Consider the following 21350-nt stretch of genomic DNA (forward strand, 5'->3'; position numbering starts at 1 on the left):
AAATCTATTTGGAGCAGCTTGTCCCCAGGAGGGAAGAAGGCAAGCTGATTGTGTGCAGGAACCGCAGCCACCATCCTGGCCAGTCACACCCAATGGCCAGGGCAGGCATTAACGCACAAAGCCACACACAAGAGTCCTTGGCAGACAGGAGTCCTGTTTGTGGGCCCACACCCACATGTACCACACACACCCAATTCTACCCATAGATGCACTGTGCACACATACTTGACCTACCAGTCCCAGGTGCCATAACGGCACACATCCCACACACATACATACAATACTTATGTAAGCACATCCTGTGCTCATATACACAAAACACATGTAACCACATCCACCCGCACACTGTGTACATGCATACGCAACTGCACATAGGACACAGACCACATATACTCTACTACACAAACATACACACCACCCACACTCTGCATCGGTATATCCATCCATACTATGTTCTCCTGTATACACACACCTCATCACACACTGTGCACCATGCACACATTCCACATATACCATGTACACACTTAACACATCCAGCTACACACACACACACCCACCATACATACCCAACGTAACATTCATACACACCCACATACCACATACACACCAAACTACACACCCATGCAACACATTCCATACACTAGTCCTGTGCACACAAATGCATCTCTCTCTCTCTCCCGCCCTGACACACACACCCACCCACCCACCCACGCACACACACAAACGGGCGTTATTTTCCTGCTCAGCAAGGTGGGGCTGCACCCCCATGGAGACTGGGGCTGGGGCACCAGGGCGTCCTCAGGGCCAGCAGGCAATGGTTCCCACGGGCGCGGTGGCCCAGGCCTGGAGGCTTGGGTCCCTGCCACGTCGCGGAGTGGCCGCGCCTGGAGCAGGAGGCTTGCCCTGGGGCGGAGAGTGCGCGCGGCCGTGAACGCGCGCGCGCCTCCGAGGTGCCTCCGTGTCTACTCTGGGAGGCGTGTACGAGGGAAATGTGAGCCGCGTGTGGGGAGAGGATGTGTGTATGAGAGAACCCCGCAGGCAGAGGCGCAGGGACCAGCCCACCGAGCGCTTAAGGTGGGCGTGTCCTCTGTGTGCACAGCCCTCGGCGGAGTTCTCGAGACTGCCCAGCTCGGCGGGAAGTGTGTGTGGGAAGCGCGCGTGTAAGCTGCCGTGCCTGTGAATGCCAAGCCGCCGAGGCGCTTGTATGTTCACTAATGGCCGTGCGTCGGTCGGGGTGGGTCTCGGAGGAATGAGTGAGTGTGTGTCAGGGACTTGCTGTGACAAGAGGGGACGCCGACAGCGTGTGTGAAGAGGCCGGGCTCGCTGACCGACGCTTGGCGCCAGCCCGGGCGGTCGGCACGCGCGCTCGTGTGCGCGTGCGTGTGCGCGTGGGGACGCGGCGCGCGCCGCGGCGGAGGGAGGCAGGCGGCGGTAGGCCCAGCCCCCCGGTCGCAGCGCCCGGGGCGGCTCCTCTGCGAGCCTGGGACCTCCGCGCTCCCGCCGCCGCCGCCGTCGCCGCCGTCGCCACCGCCACCACCGCTACCACCACCAGCATTACCGCCAGCACCGCTGCCGCCGCCACGCGCGCTGGCGTGACTCCCGGCCCGCGCCCTCCCACGTCTGCAGCCGGCTCGGCTTCCTGCCCGCCCAGACGCCGCTTCTCCCGGGCTCCCGGCCTCTGCTCCGCTGAGGGAGCGGAAATGAGTGCGGCGTCGGCGTCTGCGCCCGAGCGGGGCTGGAAGAGCGAGAAAGTGGATGAGGCTCAGGCCCTGGCGCGGAGTTGCGCTGCCCGCAGACCCGACTTCCAGCCGTGCGACGGGCTTTCCATCTGTGCCACGCACAGCCACGGCAAGTGCTTCAAGCTGCACTGGTGCTGTCACCTAGGATGGTGTCACTGTAAGTCGAGCCGCGTCTCCCCGCCTTCGCCACCGTCCCGGGGCGCTCGCGAGGCTGTTCAGGGTCGCGGCTGGGACCCTGCGGCCCCGGCGGCTCTGGGCTCCGCCGGGGCTGTTCGGTTGCCAGCTGGGGCCACCCTGGGCTCCGGGCGGGCGGGCGCTGCCCTGGTGTCGGACGCCTCGGTTGGCACTGCCTTGGCTACGAGATGAAATCCCACGGGGAGCCTCGCTTTAGCTACTTTTACAAAAGGGGATTTCCCTGTCCCAGGAAAACTGGAATCAGTTTTTGTTTCTTTTTCTTTTTTATCGGAGAGGACCAGGCAGTGTGTTGAGAAATGGTAGAGCGCCGTCAAGAGTTGACAACCAGAGGGGAAGCGTTTTTTCAGGGCTGGTGGTTAAACATGCTCCTCTTTTTTTCCTCACTTTTGTCTTTTCCAGGCTGCTCTTTAAAAGAAAGAGCCCTTGGTAATCGAATTGTGGTCCATTTATTGTATCCAAACGGAGAAATCACTAAAGTGTAAGGGACAGCTTCCAAGAAGTTAATATTAACAGTTTGGAAGGATGAACTCCTTCAGCACCCGGCTGTAACTGGGTATATACAGAGCCAATATAGGAGACGGTTTTAAAATTACAAAATAAAATGAATGGAAGTAAGCTTTAATGATATTAAACCAATTTATAAAAGCCAGAACTAAATGGGCTAGGCCTTTTCTCGGTGTTTATCTTGCCTCTGTGTGTGTGTGTGTGTGTGTGTGTGTGTTTTCAAATGGATTAAACTTAAGTAGCCATTTAATCAGAATCCCACAATTTGATTAGTTCATAATATTAGGCCTGCTATATCCAATAAATCATTTCTAAAAGAAATCTATTATAAACTTAGTTCCACATACCCTTATAATGGAGGTTTTTGGAGTGTTTATTCAGGACACAAATTCTCAAAGTGATCTTAAGTTAAAATTGTTTTTTCCTGGTTGATTAAGAAAAAATGGCTCCCAACAAGAGATGCAGTACATGACAAGTCCTTGTTTATGTTAATTGAACATAGTGAGGTATTTTAAATTGAATTTATGACTTAAAGTATAAAGAATTCCTATATTTTCTGTACATTGAACAGTATTGATTTTTTTGTGTTCTGTGTGCTGATGGTTCAGTTTCTTCCCGTAGTTCATTATTCCTATTGCTCTCAGACCGTTCCCCATTATAAAGCATCATTTCAGGGGAGGATAGGGTACAAAGTTGGAAGTAGCAACTGTAGGAAAGCTGTGATGCTGAAGTGCACAAGTACGGTGAATCTGGTGAGAGTCCATTTCCTAGGGAAGTGTAGAGTCCTAGTATCGAATACGAGGAACATTAAAGATGGTCAGTTCAGTGCCTGTCTTCTTTCAGCAGTCTCTCCACTAAGTACAACATTCCTGATGGGAATGGGAACCTTGCTGTCTTCTCAGGTAGCTTAAGTCATCTTTGATTCCTAAAATACTCTCATTTGGAGCTGAAATCAGTTACTTTCTAACTTCTTTCCACCGGTCTTATTCCTACCTTATGAAATCATATAGAACAGTCTAATCCTTTTTCAGATCATGGCTTTTTCAGCTCTTCAGATATACATAGGAACATGCCATGGACATAGACTCTCTTCTCTCAGTATTCCCAGACATTGTTATAGCATCTGGCCTGAAATAGATTTGAAATTCATGTTCATTGAGTGACTGAGTGAAAGTAGCCATCATTTTCCTCTCAAGGCACTGTTTTGTCCTATTTATAAATCTCCTTTCTCTCCTGCCTCTCCTTTTGTGGAATGGTATCCAGGGTCCTGAGCATCCTGGTGGTTCTGTTCTGAACATGTGCCAGTATGGTTATGATCCTCTGAAGACTGTGACCCTTAGAAGGATACACAACATCCCAGTTGTTGTCAGATCAGTCCAGAATTGAGCAGGACTGCTGCCTCCCATGTTTGAAATACTGTTACTGCTGCATCTGGCATCACATTAGCTTTTCTGAGATCCTCATCATATTGAGCTTGCTGCTGTCAGATTGAACTAAGATTGCTGTCAAGAGCTATTAAGCCCCCTTTTTGTTTGTTTTACATATGTGTCAGTAAGTCATGGGACTTGCCCATCTCACAGTTCTATATGTATTTTGTTTTTTGGATAGTGATTGATGTCTTAGATATTTTTCCCTGTTAAATTTCATCTTAGTTAGAATTAGCCCACTTATCTGGCTTATCATTGTTTTTTCAGATCCCAGCTCTTTCTTAATACATATTTGTGCCTCTTAGTTTCATGTCAGCCATATATTGGATAAAGGCAGCAGTATAGTAGCCTTTTACATCTTCATTCAAATTACTGATAAAATTGTTGAATAGGAAAGGGCCACAGATAGGAGTTCTGAACCCTGCGGGTAGAACTGACCTTCAAGTTGATGGCACTTCATTAAGAAGCACTCATTGTTATGGTCATTTAAGTAATTAGCCAGCATTTAATTGTACTGTTATCATCTTATATTTATCTTACCATATGGTGTAATGAGAGCCTGGTCATATACCTTGTTGAAATTCTACCTTGTTGAAATCTGATACTATTTTTATTGCTTCTTTTTGATATGTGATCTGTCTATAAAGACAGCCTTTAAAAAAAAAGAAAGGAAATTATATTTGTCTGGTTACTTAAGTTGGTTCCACAAATGCTTACCATTTTTGTTTCAAAGTGATTAGAAGCTGCTTTTTAAATAAATAATCTGATTTTAGGAAAGAACTGATGCCAAATATACTCGACTATTATTGTCAACTCTTTTCTCCTTTATTCTATATTAGAAAAAATCAGATCTACATTTATTTGCTTGTTTCCAGTCTTTGGCAACCTTCCAGGTCTCCATGCTTCCTCCACTGGCAGTGATGCAGTGATCACATTCACGAGGAGCTTCATTTCATTTAGAGCAGCAAGGTGCTGTGTTACAGTCTTCTCACCTATACTGGGCATCCATTCTTTCTACCCTTTTTTAGTCCAAATACTGTTTTTCTCGGGGAAAAAAAAAAAGCAGAGTTCACACATTTGAGAAGTTCTGCTTTCTTTTTGGCACTCATGAACATTACAACATCAGCCCTAAGCAAAATTCTTTGAGTCTTTTGAACGTGTATTGAGCACCTTCTCTTTGTGAGACATATTGTGGAAACTAGGGATACAAATATTAATACAGCTGGATCATGCCCTTTAAGCAGAGTATAAGGACATGATTCATGCTGTATTTATTTTTGTATTCCTTTAAAATCACAAAGGATTTTTAGGATTCCTTTTTAAAATCACAAAGCCTGGGTGGCTCAGTCGGTTAAGCCGCTGTCTTTGGCTCAGATCATGATCCCAGGGTTCTGGGATTGAGTCCCACATCAGGCTCCTTGCTCAGCAGGGAGCCTGCTCTGCCTCTCTGCCTCTGCCTGCTTGTGCATGCTCTCTCTCTCTCTCAATCTGACAAATAAATAAATAAATAAATAAAATCTTTAAAAAAATAAAATCACAAAGGATATGGGTGAGAAAACTATCAACTTGTTCATCAAATGAGAAGATGCTGAAATGAGAGGACCACTTTGATACTTGGGAGAGGGATTTCAGAACAAATGAAGAAAGTTCAGAACAAATGAAGAAACACAAAATGATTTGTGTTAAAGTTGTGAAATTCATAATCTTATGAAACAAAAGGTTGATAACATATACATGTTAATAAAAGATAAATAAAACATGTATACATGGATGTGGTACTTGTATCATTAAAGGAAATAGTTTATTTGGATAATGGCAGATTTTGAGGACTATGGGAGGGAAAACTATTAAATGTTCTGTAGGTGTTGCTGTCAAAGAGAGATGACTGGGTTAAATAAATTATGGCCCTGAATGTGTAACCTCCCCCCACCCATAAGGAGTTATATTGGATGGAATTAAAGAGTGAAGGATTCCAAGAGGTTTTGTTTTGTTTTGTTTTTAAAGATTATTTATATATTTATTTGATGGAGAGAGTAGGCAGAGAGGCAGGCAGAGAGAGAGGGGAAGCAGGCTCCCCGCTGAGCAGACAGCCCCACATGGGGCTCGATCCCAGGACCCTGAGATCATGACTTGAGCTGAAGGCAGAGGCTTAACCCACTGAGCCACCCAGGTGCCACTCCAAGAGGAGTTTTGAGAGAAAAAAAAAACAAAACGTGACTTGGCTAGGGAAGAGGGATGGGAAAGAATAATCACATGCAGATATTATAAAGTAGATTTTGTGGCTAGAAGAGGTAGAATATTTAGAGGGCATTATACATTAGATTGTTGAGATGCAAGGGAGGGAAGAACAGGAAAGATGTAAAGTCTAAAGTTTCAGTTGATAGAGACCTTAACATTATAGCAGTAATATGGACAGTAGAGGAATGAAACTAGCAAAGGAGATTATTTTGGTATTAATGTAAAAAATAGAAATTAATAAAATAATATCCATAAATGGAAATTGGAATAAATTAGATTTGGAGAGGGAGGAAGAGGAAGGTTATAAAGGATAACTTCTAGACTTCTGCCTCATGCACCTTGGATGGATGGTAATGCCATTCATTCACCAACAACACAGAATACTAGAGATGAACTAGGGTTTGACTGAACATGGCTTGTGAATCTAGTTTTGAATAATGTCCAGGGAGACCATGAGTTCAGTTTTGGATCTGTTGAGTTTAAGCTGCCTTGTCATCACACGGTAATATCAGTAGGCAGTTGGATATAGAGATCTAAGACTTAGAAGAGAGGTCTGCACTAGAGATAATATGGAAGTCGTTTACTTATTTTTAGATTGCAGTTGTGGCCATGATGAAGCAAAAAGACCACCAAGGGAGCGACTATAGTATGAGAAATGAAAATCGTTAGGTTTTCCCTTTAGAACACTAATATTTAGAGTTTTGGGTACAGGAGGGTGAACTCGCAGTAGAGTCTACAAAGAAATGCGAGAGAAGAAAAATGTGGCAAGTTTTTTTTTGCAGGTTTTATTGCAGAAGTCAAGGGAAATGAGTCTTAAGAAAGATTATGAAGATGAGGGATACCTGGCTAGTTCAGTTGGTGGAGTGTGTGGCTCTTAATCTTAGGGTTGTGAGTTCAAAGCCCTACTTGGGTATAGAAATAATTTAAAAATAAAATATTTAAGAAAAGAAAGAGAGAAAGAGTATGAAGATTGAATCAGTTTTTAGCAGGTTATTTCTTAGATATTGGCAAAATATACAAATAGTGATTTTCTTTATTACTGAAGAAGAGGGTAAAAGGTTTAGTTCTTCAACAGTAACTTGAGGAATATATTTAACTGCAGTATTTAGTCAAAGCTATTTGAATTCTTCAAAGTAGACAGAGAGGAATAGAATAACAGGAGCTGGAGTGCCTTGGTGGCTCAGTTGGTTAAGTGTCTGCCTTTGGCTCAGGTCATGATCTCAGGGTCCTGGGCTGGAGCCCCGCATGGAGCCCGCATTGTGCTCCCTGCCCTGCACCTCCCTCTCCCTCTACTCCTCCCCCTGGTTGTGCTCTCTCGCTCTTTCTCTGTCAAATTTTATAAATAAATAAAATCTTAAAAAATAAAAAAGAATGACAGGAGCTGAGAATTAGGACACAGAAATTATAGTCAATATTTTTTGAGTGATTATTTCATATCAGAGTAAGCTTATTATGCTAAGCACTAAATAGACAATAATGTCATTATGTCCATTCTACAGTTGAGGGAAAAGGCTTGGGGGAAGTTAAGTAACTTTCCCATGGGCACATAGCTAGTAAAAATAGAGACTGGATTTGGATCCAAGTCTGTCTGATTCCTAGCACCTAGACTCTTAACCATCATAGGTTCTACAGAGCGATTTAAAATTAATATGCATATCAACTGTTTTTTGTCTCCATTAAAGCCAGTGATGGGGAAGGTTGTTAAGAAATGGGTGGAAAATTATTAACAGTTGCAAAAGTGAATATAGAAGAATGAGAACTATAAAGAGGTCATAGGATGTGATGGGGAATGAAATCTAAGTTAAGAATTAAGGAAGAAAAAGTGATTAGAAGGTGACAGGGGTGGGTGGGGAGTGTACGTGGTATGATGTCGGTGCCATCAGCAGAACTCAAAGTTGGCTTAATAAAATCACATAATAGACGAGTTCAGTTTTCTGCAGAAGTCATCTTAAACGATGTCTGTCTTTTTCAGATTGAAAGCTGGAAGAGTGGGACTTGATGTAATCTAATAGATGATATTAACATATCTAAAGAAAGACTCACAGCAGAAGGTGGATGGGCAGCATGGAAATACAGAAAAATGGAAATTGGAGAGGCAGAATTTGGAAGTGTTTTTTCAGAACTGTTCAGAGAAGGTGATAACACTGCCCAGACCTTAAATATTTGGTCTGTATGACTGGACTGTCATACAAATATTTGGCTATAATTTGGTTTCCTATTTATAGATTTCCTTTAGAGAGAGAAGGAGCTGATTAAAGAATTTAACTCTCAGGACCTTTGGGCAAATACACTTCTCTCCATTAGTTAGTATATTAGCATTGTGGTTTTTGTGTTATTGTGTTTGTTCTGTTTTCCTGCTTCTGTACAAGTAAGGGGAAATTCAGAGAGTCAAGTCTGACTTTCCCAGGGTAATGCCAGCTGTTTTAAGCCACATCCTAATCATATCAACAACAGTTGCTACAAGAAATACATTTAAGAAGTTTGACAGTGAAAACTAGCAAAAAAAAAAAACCAAAACAAAACCCCAAACAGAACAAAACAAAAAAAACCCAACCACAGAGTGGTCATTTGACTAGATGAAGGCCTCAACGGGAGTTTTTTCCCTAAGAATGAGGGTTCTTACCATGTCTAGCGCTTGAAGGAAGAGGATATGGTGTTAAGAGGATAAGTGCGACATTAAGTTCTGAGTAAGATTCCTCAAAGCTTTTTAGAGAGAGGGAGAAGTGATAGGTTTTTTCCATCCACATGGTGCTTCAATCACGGACAGGCAGCAACTTAAACAATCACAACGACTGTGGTTATATGTAGGCATATCTTTTTGCACGTAATCTTTATATATGTTGGCATCATCTTTCTGCATGTGTCAGCTCATTTAAACCTCACAACAACCCTGTGGGGTAGGTATTGTTACCCTCATTTTTTAGGTTAGGAAACTTGTCAACGGTCACATACAGTTACTTTGGCTGCATATGGTAAATGTACACCAGAATCTCACAAACCAACTAGCAACCAGGGCTCTGGGTCACTTGGTTCCAGTCAAGGTAGAGTGAGGATGATTTTCAGCTGTTTTACATTCTTTCTGGAATAAGCAGGAATTAAATGAGTAAAATGAGGTTGGTTTCTGATGTTATTTTTTATTTTTATATTTTTAAAAGTTTTTATTTATTTAAAAAAAGATTTTATTTATTTGAGAGAGAGCGCACGAGTCAGGTGAGAGACAGAAGGAGAAGCAGACTCACCATTGAGCAGAGGGCTCAGTGCAGGGCTAGATTCCGGGACTCTGAGATCATGACCTGAGCCGAGGGCAGACGCTTAACTGACTGATAGACCTGGGCACCCCTGGTTTCTGATTTTCACAGAAGGGCAATTGTATGCAATAGGAGCATTTTCAGAGTTGTTACCAACACTGTAAAACTGCGCTTTTAAAAATTAATAAATGGGGGTGCCTGGGTGGCTCGGGTGATCCAAGGGACCTGGGATCAAGCCCTGCACTGAGCCCTTGCTCAGCAGAGAGCCTGCTTTCTTCTTCTCCCTCTGCTGCTCCCCCTGCTTGTGTGTGCACACGCTCTCTCAAATAAATAAATAAAAATCTTTAAAAAATAAATAGAATAAAAACTAACAATGTATTGGTATAATATGAAGCTTCAGTCATCTCATATTCTCAGCTGATCCCTAGCTGAAGCAAGCCCCCAGGTTTTTTGTTGTTGTTAGATTTTTGTTGTTGTTTTTGTTGTTGCTGTTACATTTGGATGCATACCATTAATTATTGCTAGCTTCCAAGCCTGTTGCACTTAGGGACTTCAACTAGGTAGCTTTTGAGGATGTTTCTATGATAATTTCCTACATTCCAAAACCTTTATTTTATTTAGGTTTGTTTTCTCATACTGTAGAAATTAATTAATTATAAGAAAGAACATTTTTAGAGAAATTATATGTCGTTAATTCCAAACAATAATAGGAATACATGTTTAACAATCAAAAGTTGTCTAGTAGAAGATTTGCTTTCTTGAAAAATAAGGAATGGTTTATACATAGAGCAAGGAAGGCAGAATGTAATCCTAGAAAGGAAAAGGGCCATGGAGTCAGACAGTGGTTTGAATCATGGTTCCTCCATTTGCTGGCAGTATAACTTTGGACAGATTACTCAACCTCTCTCAACCTTAATGTTCCCTCTGAAAAACAGGAGTAAAAGTCCTATTTCACAGGGTTGTTGTGAGGGTTAAATGACGCAAGCAAAGTACTTACTGCAGGTATTCAGTGAAGGGTGGCATCAGGCCCTCCTCAAAAAAACCAAACGAACACAAATTGGAAATACCAGATAGTTTAAGCATCCTGAGGGCAGGCTCTGGGGTTGGACTGCATTTGCATCATGTCTCTGCCCACTTAACTAGTTATGTGGTTTGGGAGATGTTAACCTCTTTCAGTTTCCTCACTTTTAATATGGGGATAATAATAATACCAGTCTCATAGTGTAATGGCCATCCATCCCCAACTCTAGCGACTTACCCCTTCCACAGTAATCCTCGTTTCATTTGAAATTCACTTTGTGACTGGACCCATTTGTTCAATTAAACACTCAAAACCAACAAAGATCGTAAAAATACACATTTTGAATATTCTATTTAGAGATTGCTGAGTTTTTTGTTACCTTCATTGTTGGAAGGCCTATTTTGTAATAGTCACTATGTGATGATTGTCTACTTTTTGTCAATGAAATCTTACAGTGTGCTCCAACTCCCAAGCCCCTTTCGTGTCCTGTTTTCCACCATTGTTAAACAATGGATAGTTCTGGTTAATCAGATTACCAGTTAATAGAGAGCTTTCATGCACAGCAAATACGGCTCAACAGGTTTCAAAGGATCAGAATATTATAAAAGTTACATTGTATTAAAGGGAAATGGAATATATTTAACTTGAATGACTTAGAAGACTTGTCAGGATCCTGTGGTGATACTTGGCCATCATTTGGAATGCTGATTTTATATAGAAAAATGGCAAAAGTACTACTTTGGTAGAGTATTCCTGGTAGCTAGAATGCTGGATAAAGTTAACTTGATTGTAGTCTTTGCAAATTACTTTTCTCAAGTTCACAGAATATTTGTTTTGTGTTTCTCTTGTTGTTATTGTTGGTTTGTTCTTCAATTTTCTGATACTTAACAGTATTCTGTAAGTACACTGCCAAAAACATGCAATATCCGGAGTGCCAACAATGTAAAATCAATCCCTCCAGCTGTGTCTGCACAATGCCCTAGAACAGTCTCTTCAGGACAAATCCTTTAACTTGCCTAGTGCTTATCTGTCCATTTAAAGCTAGACATCTTGGGATAATACAGACATGTATTTCTTCTTCTGTATCTCGTTCTAATGGACTTTAGTGAAAAAGAACACGAAGAGTAAAATTTGGTATTTTATGGGAAATTCTTTTAGACTCATTGCTTTATCTTTTTCTGTCTACACATGACTACACATATCTTTTTCATGTCTACATACATGCATGCATACACACTCTTCCTAAAGTATTTAAAAATAAGTTGCAAATATCATGATATTTCACCTAAATATTTCAGCATGCCTCTCAAGAATGAGGACATTTTCCTCTATAATTGCAATACTAATCACATCTAAGATAATTAATGCTAACTTAGCAATGCCATCTGATATACAGTTTCCTTAATTGTCAAAAAATGATTTTGCGGAGTGCCTGGCTCAGGTTAAGCGTCTGCCTTAGGCTCAGGTCATGATCCCAGAGTCCTAGGATCAAGCCCCAGATAAGACTTCCTGCTCAGGGGCGCCTGAGTGGCTCAGTTGGTTAAGCAATTGCCTTGGGCCCGGGTCATGATCCTGGAGTCCCGGGATCGAGTCCCCCTTTGGGCTCCCCGCTCAGTGGGGAGTCTCTTTCTCACTCTGACCTGTCCCCTCTCAAGCTCTCTCTCTCTCATGCTCTCTCTCTCTACCTCTCTCTCAAATAAATAAATAAAATAAAAAATCTTAAAAAAAAAAAAAAACTGAGATGGAGGTACAGAGATTTCTCCTATATTTTGCTGCCACACATCCACATGTTTTCCACAGTGACTACACCAATTTACATTCTACTAGCCATACACAAGGGTTCCTTTTTCTCTACATCCTTGTCAACACTTATTTATTGTCTTTTTGATTCTAACCATTCTAATGGGTGTGAGCTGGTATCTCAGTGTGGTTTTGATTTGCATTTCCCAGATGATGAGTGATGTTGAGCATCTTTCCATGTGTTTGCTTGATGTCCATAGGTCTTCTTTGGAAAAATGTCTATATAGGTTCTCTGGAATTTTTAATCAGATAATGATTTTTATTGTTATTATTTGGTGTTGAGTTGTCTATGTTCTTTATGTATTTTGAGTATTAACCCCTTATTGGATATATCATTTGGAAATATTTTCTCCCGTTCAATAGGTTGCCTTGTCATTTTGTTGTTGATTTCTTTGACTGTGCAGAAGCTTTTTGTTTTAATGTAGTCCCAGTAGTTCATTTTTGCTTTTGTTTTCCTTGCCATAGGAGTCCTATTTAGAAAATATTGCTATGGCCAGTGTTAAAGAAATTACTGCCTATGTTCTCTTCTAGGAGTTTTATAGTTTGAGGTCTCACTATTAGATCTTTAATCCATTTTGCATTTATTTTTGTATTTGGTATAAGAAAGTGATCCAGTTTCATTCTTTTGCATATAGCTATATGGCTTTCCCAGCACCATTTGTTGAAGAGACTCTTTTCTCCATTGTGTAATCTTGCCTACTTTGTCATGGATTAATTGACCATTTGAGTCACACACACATTTGAATGTGAGTTTACTACTTCTGGGCTCTGTATTCTGTTCCATTGATCTATGTGTGTAACTATACTGTACTGTTTTGATTACTACAACTTTGTGGTATATCTTGAAATCTAGGATTGTGATACTTCCAGCTTTATTCTTCTTTTCCAAGATTGCTTTGGCTCTTTGTGGTCTTTTGTGGTTCCACACAAATTTTAGGATTATCTGTTCTAGTTCTATGAAAAAAGCTGTTGATCTTTTGATAGAGATTGCTTTGAATCTGTAGCTTACTTTGGGTAGTGTGGACATTTTAATAACATACTTCTAATCCCTGAGCAATGGGATGTCTTTTCATTAATTTGCATCGTCTTCAGTTTCATAGTTTTCACAGTATAGGTCTTTCACCTCCTTGGTTAAATTTATTTTGATATTTTATTCTTTTTGATGCAAATGTAAATGGATTTGTTTTTTTAATTTCTCTTTCTGCTCCTTCGTTATTAATATATACAAATGCAACCAATTTCTGTATCTTGCAACTTTACTGAATTTATTTGTTACTTCTAGTAGTGTTTTGTGGAGTCTTTAGGGTTTAATGTGTAGTATCATGCCATTGCAAATAGTGACAGTATAACTTCTAACCTTCTAATCTGAATGCCTTTTATTTTATTTTTTTCTTGTCTGATTGCCATAGCTAGGACTTCCAGTACTATGCTGAGTGAAGGTGGTGAGTGGACATCCTTGTCTTATTCCTGATCTTAGAGGAAAAGCTCTCAGTTTTTCACCATCGAGTATGTTAGCTTTTGGTTTTTCATATATAAACTTTATGTTGATGCATGTTCCTTTAAACCCATTTTGCTGAGAGTTTTTATCATGAATGAGTGTTGAATTTTGTCAGATGCTTTTTTCTGCATCTGTTGGGATGATCGTATGATTTTATTCTTTGTTTTGTTAATGTGGCATATCACATTAATTGATTTACGAGTGTTAAAACATCCTTGCATCCCTGGGTTAAATCTCACTTGATTTTAGTGAATGATCCTTTTAATGTATTGTTGAATGCAGTGTGCATGTTGGGGGGTTTGCATCTGTGTTCATCAGTGATATTGGCTTGTAGTTTGTGTGTGTGTGTGTGTGTGTGTGTGTGTGTGTGTATGTGTGTGTGTGAGTGGTATCTTTGTCTGGTTTTGGTATCAGTGTAATACTGGCCTCATAGAATTTGGAAGCCTTCGTAGTATTTGGAAACCTTTCTTCCTCTTCTACTTTTTGGAATATTTTGAGGAGAATAGGTATTAACTCCTCTTTAAATGTTTGGTAGAATTCATCTGTGAATCCATCTAGTCCTGCACTTTTATTTTTTGGTAGTTTTTTGATTACCAATTCAATTTCATTACTAGTAGTTTGTCTGTTCAGATTTTCTGTTTCTTCCTGGTGAAGTTTTGGAAGATTGTATGTTGCTAGGAATTTAATTTTTTCTTGTAAGTTGTCTAATTTGGTGATGTATGATTTTTTATAGTAGTCTCTTGTAATTCTTTGTATTTCTGTGGTGTCTATCGTTACTTCTCTTTGTTTTTTATTTCATTTATTTGGGTTCTTTCTCTTTTTTTCTTGATGAGTCTGGCTAATGGTTTATTGATTTTGTTGATCTTTTCAAAGAATCAGCTCTTGGTTTAATTGGTGTTTTCTATTTGTTTGTTTGTTTAGTTTCTATGTCATTTATTTCTGCTCTGATCACTTACATTTGAATTTTTTACCTTATAGGTAAGGAACTGTTTTTTCCTGGCTGCTTTTAAGATTTTTTCTTTGTCTTTAGTTTTCAGAAGTTTGAATGTGTTGTGTCCTGGCCTAGGTTTTTGGAGTTTTTCCTGTTTGTGGTTTGATCAGGTACTTGAACCTATATGATAGGTCTCTGCCAAATCTGGGAGGTTTGTTTTTGTTTTTGTTTTTTAAAGATTTTATTTATTTATTTGACAGAGAGATCACAAGCAGGCAGAGAGGCAGGCAGAGAGAGAGGAGAAAGCAGGCTCCCTGCTGAGCAGAGAGCCCCATGCGGGGCTCGATCCCAGGACTCTGAGATCACGACCTGAGCCGAAGGCAGCAGCTCAACCCACTGAGCCACCGGGGCGCCCCTGGGAGGTTTTCAGTCACTATTTCTTTAAGTCATTTTTCAGCTCTGCTTTTTTTTTTTTTTTTTTCCTCTTCTGGGGACTTCAGTAACATAAACATTAGATTTTTTTGTTGTTGTTGTTGTTACGGTGTCATGGCTTCGACAGCTCTGTCCTCCCCCCACCCCCAGTCTGTTTTCTCTTTTCTTTCAGTTGAGTAATTTCTATTATTCTATCTTCCAGTCCATTGAAACTTTCCTTTTCCATTCTTCTGTTGAGCCCATCCACTGAGCTTTCTGTTCTGGTTATTATATTTTTCAGTTCTCCTATTTGTTTGGTCCTAATTTTTCTATTTGCTAAGACCATTTCTTTTTTGTGTCTTTCTTTATTTGCCTTTGTTTCAAATATGTTTATAATTACTCACTGAAGTATTTTTTGAAATAATGTCTGTTTTAAATTTCTTGTCAGATAATTCTAACAAATCTGCCATCTCAGTGCTGGCATCTGTTGATTGTCACTTTTAATTCAGTTTGAGTTCTCCTTGGTTTCTTGGTACAACAAGTGATTTTCAGTTGAAACCTGGACTTTTTTGTGTTATGTTATAGGACTCTTGATCTTAAATGCTCAGTTTTTACCAGATTTTTTTTTTTTTTACACCACTCTAGCAAGGGAAAGGGGCAATATCTTATTACTGCCAGGCGCAGGTAGAAGTCCAGGTACCACCCTCAGCTTCCACTGACAGCTAATAGAGGGGAGTTTTCCATGTTTTTGCTGGATGGTTGTGGGTTCTAGCTCTCCAAGGGGCTTCCAGTAACACCACAGTAGGGATGACTTCATTACCTGACTTTCCACTAGGTCTCTGACACCACTGAGCTGGAGTGTTGAGAAACCTTATTAGGGCTTTTCAAGATTAGAAGTCCAGGTTCTTTCTCTCTTCCTGGTCTTTGCTGTCATGGTTTGGTTTTTTCTCTGAGTACAGTTTTTTCTCTGATGTTTGTAGTAGGGTTTTAGTAGAGTGATTATTATCCAAAAGTTTTCTGTCCTGCTAGGTTGCTCCTTGTCATTTGGCCAGAGAGTGCAGACATTTGTTGGGACAACTTTTGTCTGGGTCCAATGGCTTTTTTGGTTGACAATTTCTCCAAACCTGGCATATACCCACACAAAAAATCTGGAACTCATTGCCATGTTGCTGCTTGGACTCTGAGGTTGCTAGGTGTTGAGCCTTTTCTTCCCTCTTAGAAGTCATCTTCTGTTTGTTTTATATTTAGTGTCCAGGGTTTTTAGTTGTACTTAGTAAGGAATAATAGGTAAAAGTATGTCTGCTTCATCTCCTGGAAGTATTTGTCTCTATTGTCTTGATTTGATTTTAGTTTTTGGATATGTACTCAAAAATCAAAACTATATAAAGGAATACTGAGAAAAATCTCATTTGTATTTCTGTACTTTCCACCCCCTTCCAATTCACCTCCTCCAGATACTCATTTTTGTTAATTTTCTATTGTACTTTGTGTTTCTTTCGCAGAAGTGTATTATATGCGTGCATACGCACATTTGTGTATTTATATACACATACACATTCTTATTTCACCTTCTTTCTTAAACCAAAGCTAATCATACACTATTACTCATGGCATCATCCTTTTTTATTTTACTGTTTATTTCTAAAAATCATTTCATAGCCATTCATGGAGATACGTCTTATTTCTTTATGCCTGCATAGTGCTCTATTGTATCTATATGTGCATTTGGTTTTTAACCGATTTGTTATGGCTGGGCATTTTGGTTCTTTTTCCTCCATTTTGTTACAAATAATGTTGCAGTGGATAACTGGTGCATATACCATATGGTTGTAGTGGTATATCTTTAGAGTAAAGTACTAGAAGTGGGGTTGCTTGATTAAAGAATACATATTTTTTTAATAAGATATTGCCAAATTTTGCTCCATATGGGTTGTACCATTTGTCTTCCTACTAGCAGCACGTTAGAATGCCTATTTCCTCATAGTCTGGTAAAGTGTTTTTGTCAAACCTTTGAGTTTTGGCTGGTGTGATTGGTTAGAAATATGTTGTGAGTGACATTGGGCTTATTTATATTTGTTTTCACCCTCACTTTTCAAAGATATTTTCACTGAGTAGAGACTTCTAGTGTATCGAATATATCATTCCACTTTTTTTCCGAGCTCATTGTTACTGTGGAGAAGTCAGGTGTCAATTTGTCATTTCTTTGAAGGCTATCTCTTCTTTCTCTGCTTTTTTTTTTTTTTTTAAAGATTTTATTAATCCATTTGACAGAGAGAAAGAGATCACAAGTAGGCAGAGAGGCAGGCAGAGAGACAGAGAGGAAGAGGCAGGCTCCCTGCCAAGCAGAGAGCCCGACGTGGGACTCGATCCCAGGACCCTGAGGGCATGACCTGAGCCAAAGGCAGAGGCTTAACCACACTGAGCTACCCAGGCGCCCTATCTGTGTCTTTTAAGCCTTGTTTCATATCTTGATTCCTTTTGTCACTCTATCTTGCATGCTCAATAATTTCTTTAGTTATGCCTTCTAGTTTACTAGCTTTTCAGTTGGGTTTAAGTTGTTATTAAATTAATCCATTGAGTTTTCTTACTTCACCTATTGCATTATTTTATAGATGTTCTATTTGGTACTTTTCAAATAGTCATTTTTGAACAAGATTTGCTCATTTTAATAATGACCTTGTTTTTACTCCTCTTTTCAATTCCTTTTATTTCTATAAACATAAGAAGTATACTTATTTTATTTTTTTTTTAAAGATTTTATTTATTTATTAGCACATGAGCAAGGAGAAGGTCAGAGAGAGAAGCAGACTCCCCGTGGAGCTGGGAGTCCGATGCGGGACTCGATCCCAGGACTCCAGGATCATGACCTGAGCCGAAGGCAGTTGTCCAACCAACTGAGCCACCCAGGCGTCCCAGAAGTATACTTATTTTATATTCTACTTCTGATTGCTCCAGAAGTTTTGTAGATCTGTTTTTACTTGATTTCTGAAGAGTCTTGTTCATTTGTGTATCTTGTGATTTTTTTTTAACCTGTGAGCACCTACTTCTTGGAATGTTACCCATGGAATTCCTCCAGACAGGATTTGCTTTGGTTTCTGTTTGATGTCCTATGGGCACTATTAGTACAGAATTACTTTAAAGTAAACAAGTAGCTTGACATATTTGGACCACCTAGGAAACATGAAGTTTGGTTAAAACCTGTCGAAGGACAGCTTTTGCTCATGAGTTATCATTTTTCTTCCATCCCTCCTCATATGTTCTAAGTTTCAGATATGTAAAACCCCTGCAGGAGTATGTTTCTTTATAATTTACTATTATAACACTGATAACAACTTTATGGGGAGTTTCTTCTTAGACTATTTATGGTAAGCCTTAAGCTTTGTCTCTTGAACAAAGCTTCCACGAGATCATAGAAACCAAAGCTTAAGTTCACCTATTCCTGCTCATATCCTCAAAGTAAATTCCATGTTCATTTATACACTCATTTCTCTGAATTTCTATCTTTATTTAGATTTTGGCCTGATAATTCCATACTTTTTTTTCAGTTCATCAATGTAGTGGGAATATTAAATTTTTTCTAGCATTTAAAAGTTGTGTTTGGCAGGAGGATTAGCCTGGTTGCCTAGTAAACCATACATTTGGAAACAAATCTATTTTTAAAATTCCTACCGTATGGCATGTCTTTTTAAAAGTTGCTTCAAAGCTTTTTTTGGATCAACATAGAATATAAATACATGCACATATAAATTCAGTATAATAAGAGGCAGTAGGTGTAATAATTATCTTGTTAACCAGACATTAGACTATAGGCAAACTCTACTATAACAAGATACTCTATCACTTGGTTCCTTTGGGTTGAGTGGTAAACGCTTCCATTCAAATCATGGAGAAATTATCATTTGAACATAGACATACTATGGTTAACTTTTGAGTCAAATTACAACTTCTGTAAAATTATTTTGATTTGAGTGAGATGATAGTCATTTGATTGCTTACAATTTTAGCCTGGCGGATCATTTAAGAATTACTTTTTAAAGCCACAATGAGATACCATTTCACACCCACTGTAAGGCAGCAATAACAAGGGCAGATAATAACACGTATTGTCAAGGATGTAGAGAAATTGAACCCTCATGCATTGCTGGTAGGAATGTAAAGTGGTATAATCATTTTGGAAAACAGCTTGGCAGTTAACTCTATTTTAAACATATTGAGTATCATATGAGTTAACAACTGCACTCCTAGATATATACCCAAAAGAAGTGAAATGTGTCTACATAAAACTTGTATGCAAATGTCATAGAAACATTATCCATAATGTCCCAAAAGTGGAAACAACCCAAATGTCCATCAGTTGATGAATGGATAAACAAGGTGTGGTATATCCACTTGGTGTACTGTTACTTGGCAACAAAAAGGAATGAGTACTACTGGTACCTGCTGCAACATGTACAAACCTTGAAAACCTTGTACTAAGTGAAATAAGCCACAAAATCCACATATGGTATGATTCCATTTATATGAACTACCCAGAATTGGCAAATCCATAGAGACAGAGAATAGATTAGTGATTTCCTCTAGCTGGAGGAGGGAAGAATTGAGAGTGTTTTGGGTTCTCCAAAGAAATGGAACCTGTAGAGAACACGTACGCACTCCCCTGCATACAACACACAGAAAAGGGGATTTATTATGATGAATTGGCTCATGTGATTATGGAGGCTAAGTCCTACAATCTGCCATCTGCAAGCTGGAGACCCAGGGAAGCTGGTCATGTAATTCATTTTGAGTCTCAGCATTTGAGAACCAGGTTGCCGACAGTTTGAATCCCAGTCTGAGGATTGGAGAAGATGAGGTGTCCCAAGTTCAGCATGCAGGCAGGAAGCAAAAAGTTGTGAATTCCTTCTTCCTTTTCTTTTGTTCTTTTCAGGCCCTCAAAGAATTGGATGGTGCATACCCACATGGGGGAGGTCAGTCTACTGAGTCAGTCCATCTAGTTAAGTGCTTATCTCATCTAGAAACACTTCCACAGCCATACCCTGAAATAATGTTTAACCTAGGCACAATATGATCACAAAACAAATTGTATGTTGATGTACAATTAATCACAGAGAGTGACTGCTAATAGGTATGGGGTTTCTTTCAGGGTGATGAATGCAGTATGGAATTAGGCAGTGGTGATGTTTGCACCACTCTGAACACACTAAACACTGCTGGCTTATATACTTTAAAAGGATGAATTTTATAGTATGTGACTTTTATGAATAAAGCATATGAAAAAAATTTAATTTTATATCTTATATTGAGAAACAGATTTCCTTCATTACATTTATTTCTAGCCCAGACTTCAGGAAAAAAGAAAAGGGTGGGGGTGCAGAGAGGGAATCTCAAGCAGGCTCCATGCTGAGCATGGAGCTGGATATGGGGCTGGATCTCATAACCCTGAGATCATGACCTGAGCCGAAATCAAGAGTCCAATATGTAACCGACTGAACCACCCAGGTGCCCCAGGAAATTATTTTTACAGGGTCATTTTGTTGTATAACTGATATAACATGAGATAATGTCACAGGAGGAAATCAACAAGAAAAATAGAGGGTTTTTTGTGTGTGTGTTTGTTGGTTTTTGTTTTTGTTTTTTTAAGTAATACCAATTTACCTTAATTAAAAGATTATACATTTTAAGAGGTATCCTGAAGGATGAGCTGACTCTTATTTAGTTGCTCAATTTGAGAATGTCTCTACGCTAAATTATCAGTGATGTTTAGCTTTCATTGTATAATTGAAGTGAAAATATTACTTATGTTTTAATCTGTTTATTAATATAGACTTTACTTTTGGGATGCCATATCACTTATTACTCTGTAGTCTTCTCTTAGAATGATATGAACATGTATGCTATAATTTTTTTGTTTGAATATAAACATTTTGATAATAGAACAGGTCTAAAATTACCTTCTTAAGATACCTGGATGGCTCAGTTGGTCGGGTGTCTGCCTTAGGCTAAGGTCGTAGTCCCTGGGTCCTTGGATTGAGTCCCGGCATTGGGCTCCCTGCTCTGCAGGGAGCCTGCTTCTCCCTCTGCCCCCACCTCTGCCTCTCTCTGTCTTTCATGAATGGGTAAATAAAATCTTTTTTAAAAATTGCCTTCTTGGGGCACCTGGGTGGCTCAGTGGGTTGGGCCTCTGCCTTCGGCTCGGGTTATGATCCCAAGGTCCTAGGATCGAGCCCCACATCGGGCTCTCTGCTCAGCTGCTTCCCCCTCTCTCTGCCTGCCTCTCTGCCTGCTTGTGATCTCTGTCTGTCAAATAAAAAATAAAATAAAATAAAATAAAATAAAAT

The 21350-nt window shown here is 39.9% G+C and overlaps 1 protein-coding gene across 1 annotated transcript in view; it reads left to right on the forward strand.

Moving 5' to 3' along the window:
- Window positions 1-1623: 1623 nt before the first annotated feature.
- The window catches only part of LOC111148734 (chromosome unknown C3orf70 homolog), a 75865-nt gene continuing 56138 nt past the window's right edge, over window positions 1624-21350 (forward strand). The window contains exon 1 of the mRNA XM_022505530.1: window positions 1624-1896. Coding sequence (XP_022361238.1) covers window positions 1701-1896 — 196 coding nt within the window. The 5' untranslated portion in view covers window positions 1624-1700. The remainder of the gene's footprint in view (window positions 1897-21350) is intronic.

The sequence above is a fragment of the Enhydra lutris genome, unplaced genomic scaffold, assembly GCF_002288905.1.
Source record: "Enhydra lutris kenyoni isolate GAN:26980312 unplaced genomic scaffold, ASM228890v2 scaffoldscaffold2, whole genome shotgun sequence".
NCBI classification, from domain to species: Eukaryota; Metazoa; Chordata; class Mammalia; order Carnivora; family Mustelidae; genus Enhydra; species Enhydra lutris.